The 3,396-nt window shown below is 36.1% G+C and overlaps 1 protein-coding gene across 1 annotated transcript; it reads left to right on the plus strand.

Annotated features, from left to right (window-relative positions):
- Nucleotides 1–200: 200 nt before the first annotated feature.
- Nucleotides 201–2,648, plus strand: LOC107617395 (protein SHORT-ROOT-like). Its single transcript, XM_016319156.3, has 2 exons — nt 201–1,119; nt 1,676–2,648. Exons 1-2 carry the CDS (start codon nt 285–287, stop codon nt 2,320–2,322), a joined length of 1,482 nt encoding a protein of 493 aa, XP_016174642.1. The 5' UTR covers nt 201–284; the 3' UTR covers nt 2,323–2,648.
- Nucleotides 2,649–3,396: the final 748 nt, after the last annotated feature.

A 3,396-nucleotide genomic window follows, 5' to 3' on the forward strand; every position in this document is an offset into this window, starting at 1 on the left:
AATCGGTCCCTTAGCTTAGTCCCCTTCCTTTGCTACTCATTGCTATTATAATTAATCAAGTTCTTTTGTATAAAGTATAGTAACTAGCTAGTATAGTAGAAGCTACCGAAATTGAAAAGCTTTTCCCACCAATCATTCACCAGTGCTACCCCATTCCACACCGTTAAAAACACGTTACACCCAATACTTTTATTGCTTGTGCACAAAATCAACCACACTCACTCTCACTAGTCACTACTACTTCACTACCATAGTGAGTATATTCTATTCATAGTGTGATAAAAATGGATACGCTGTTTAGGCTAGATCCACCGTCCCTAAACTCCACAACAACATCATCAACCAACTCTCATCAAAATTATTATTATTATTATGACCAACACCAACTAGAGGAAGAAGCTGAAGAAGAATGCTTCAACTTTTTCATGGATGAAGAAGACCTATCCTCTTCTTCTTCAAAGCAACCAGAACAATATTACCCTTATTATAACCAATTACAACCCCACTACCATTTATTATCATCCACTACCACTACTCATCATGATTTATCGTCAACATCATTCTTACCACCCACTCCACCACCATCAGATTTCAACTTTGAATTCTCATCAGGCACGTGGGCACCCAACATCCTCCTCGACACCGCACGTGCCATCGCTGACAACAACACCACGCGACTGCATCAACTCCTATGGATGCTCAACGAGCTAAGCTCTCCATACGGCGACACAAACCAAAAACTCGCCGCGTATTTTCTTCAAGCCTTGTTCAGCCGCATAACCACCGTCGGCGAACGAACCTACCGAACCTTAACGTTAGCTTCGGACAAGACTTGCTGTTTCGAGTCCACCAGGAAGACGGTTCTCAAGTTCCAGGAGGTTAGTCCCTGGACCACGTTTGGACACGTGGCGTCCAATGGCGCCATCTTAGAGGCTCTCGATGGGGAGCTCAACTTGCACATTGTGGATTTCAGCAACACGTACTGCACACAGTGGCCAACGCTTCTTGAAGCCTTGGCCACTCGTAGCGACGACACCCCGAACCTCCGGTTAACCACCGTCGTCACCACCAGACCTGGTGACTCTGGCGACGCTGTTCAGAGGGTCATGAAGGAAATAGGTGATCAACCAAAAAGCAAAATTATAAACATTCATGATTATTTTATTTTCTAGTGTTCTTCTTTCTTCTCTAAATTTGTGTCATCATCATTCACTTTTGCACGAACCAACTTATGAATCATCTTCTCTTCTTTTACTGTTCCAACCACCTTCTTTACAATAATTTGAGAAATAATTATAAACATATAGCATCCGTAAAAGAGAGTACATATATGTTAGTTAGAACTTAAAGTAGTTAGCTTTGATTGATTGATTGAAGATCTTATATTTTATATTGAAGTTTATGAATTAACAGTGTAAAAATCTTTTCTTTTGTCTGAATCTATCTAGCAGTATGGTATAATTTTTTTCAAAAGTAATAGGTACACATTAAAATGAGTAATCATGTAAATATATTTGTAATTTAACTTTATTTTTTTAATTTATATTATATATTGATGGTTAATTTTAGGTGTATATCTAAGTATACTCGAATTCTTTTTAATTTAAAGTAAATCAAAACTAAATCCATATTATTATTGCTATCTAAATCATGATTATGATTGCTTTATGAATAGGTACAAGGATGGAGAAATTTGCGAGGCTAATGGGAGTTCCGTTCAAATTCAACGTCGTTTGCCACGTCGGCGATCTCTCCAATCTCAACTTCGGCGATTTGGACATCAAGAACGAGGAGGCCTTAGCCATCAACTGCGTGAACACGCTGCACGCGATCACACCCGTCGGGAACCACCGTGACACGTTGATATCCTCGCTGGCGAGGCTAAACCCTCGGATCGTGACGGTGGTGGAAGAAGAAGCGGATCTGGACGTTGGCGCCGAAGGCCAGGAGTTCCTTACAGGGTTCGAGGAATGCGTGAAGTGGTTTAGGGTTTACATGGAGGCGCTGGATGAGAGCTTTACGAGGACGAGTGGGGAGAGGCTGATGCTGGAGAGGGCGGCGGGGAGGGCGATTGTGGACCTGGTGGCGTGTACGGCGGAGGAGTCGGTGGAGCGGAGGGAGACGGCGGTGAAATGGTCACAGAAAATGAGGGAAGGTGGGGGGTTGAATAGGATGCCGTTTAGCGAGGAGGTGTGTGATGACGTCAGAGCATTGTTGAGAAGGTATAGGGAAGGGTGGTCGATGGCACAGTGTTCCGATAACGGAGTATTTCTTTGTTGGAAGGACCAGCCGGTGGTGTGGGCCAGTGCATGGAAGCCGTAGAAGCAAGGAGAGAACGAACGTGAGAGAGAGAGAGAGAGAGAGAGAGAGAGAGAGAGAGAGAGAGATATCTTTGTTGTGTTTTTGGCACGTGCGTATGATTTTTTTTTTCTCCATCAGTATTGGTTTTTAATCTTTTTATCATTATATGTTTAATAATAATAGGAGTTTGGCTTGTGTTAAAAGGGGTGAAGTAAGTAAAAACAATCTTTGTTGACATATTTTGTGATTGACTTTGGCTGTTTTTTATTTTTATATTTTAACCAAGGAATAGATGTGGTTTTTGGATATTATTTGTAATAACTGTATGTATAAAGTTATTCATTAATTAATTGATTGCTTATGTATTTTAAATTTTTTAATGTAACGATAATATAAAAAGTTTTACAAAATTATTTAAATATGTCTATTTTTTTAGATGACATTTACATTATGGGAGTTACTTACATAAAGACATTTAAAATATCTTTTTTTAAAAATATTTTTTAATAATTAAAATTTAACACATTTAATCGATTAAATTTTATTATTTTTGTTAAAATTAGACGAGACAAATCGATTTGACTAATAAATTGGTACATCAAATTTTAAATCGGTCTAAATTAATATTTTTTATAAAAAAATGACCACAATACCTCTATTATAAAAATAACTAAAATATTTCTATTATATATATTAATTTTAAAAATTTTAAATCATAATCTTTCTCTTCTCTCTATGTCATTATAGGATTAGGATTTAGAATTTTTAAAATTAATATATATATATAAAATAAGAATATTTTAGTCATCTTTTATAATTAGAGTATTGTAATCATTTTTATAAAAAAAAATATTAATTTAGATCGATTCAAAGTTTAGTTCACTGGTTATTTAGTCAAACCGATTTGTCTAGTCTAATTTTGACAAAAATAACACGGTTTAATCGATTATATATATTAGATTTTAATTATTAAAAAATCTTTGAAAAAATTATTTTAAACATCTTTATCTAAACTACTTCCTTCCATTATTAATATAAAAGTTAATATGTAATTATATAATTGAATGTATATTTAAAATTACTTTTCATTGATAA

The sequence above is a fragment of the Arachis ipaensis genome, chromosome B1 (genome assembly GCF_059453495.1).
Source record: "Arachis ipaensis isolate K30076 ecotype BB chromosome B1, ASM5945349v1, whole genome shotgun sequence".
Taxonomy (NCBI): domain Eukaryota; kingdom Viridiplantae; phylum Streptophyta; class Magnoliopsida; order Fabales; family Fabaceae; genus Arachis; species Arachis ipaensis.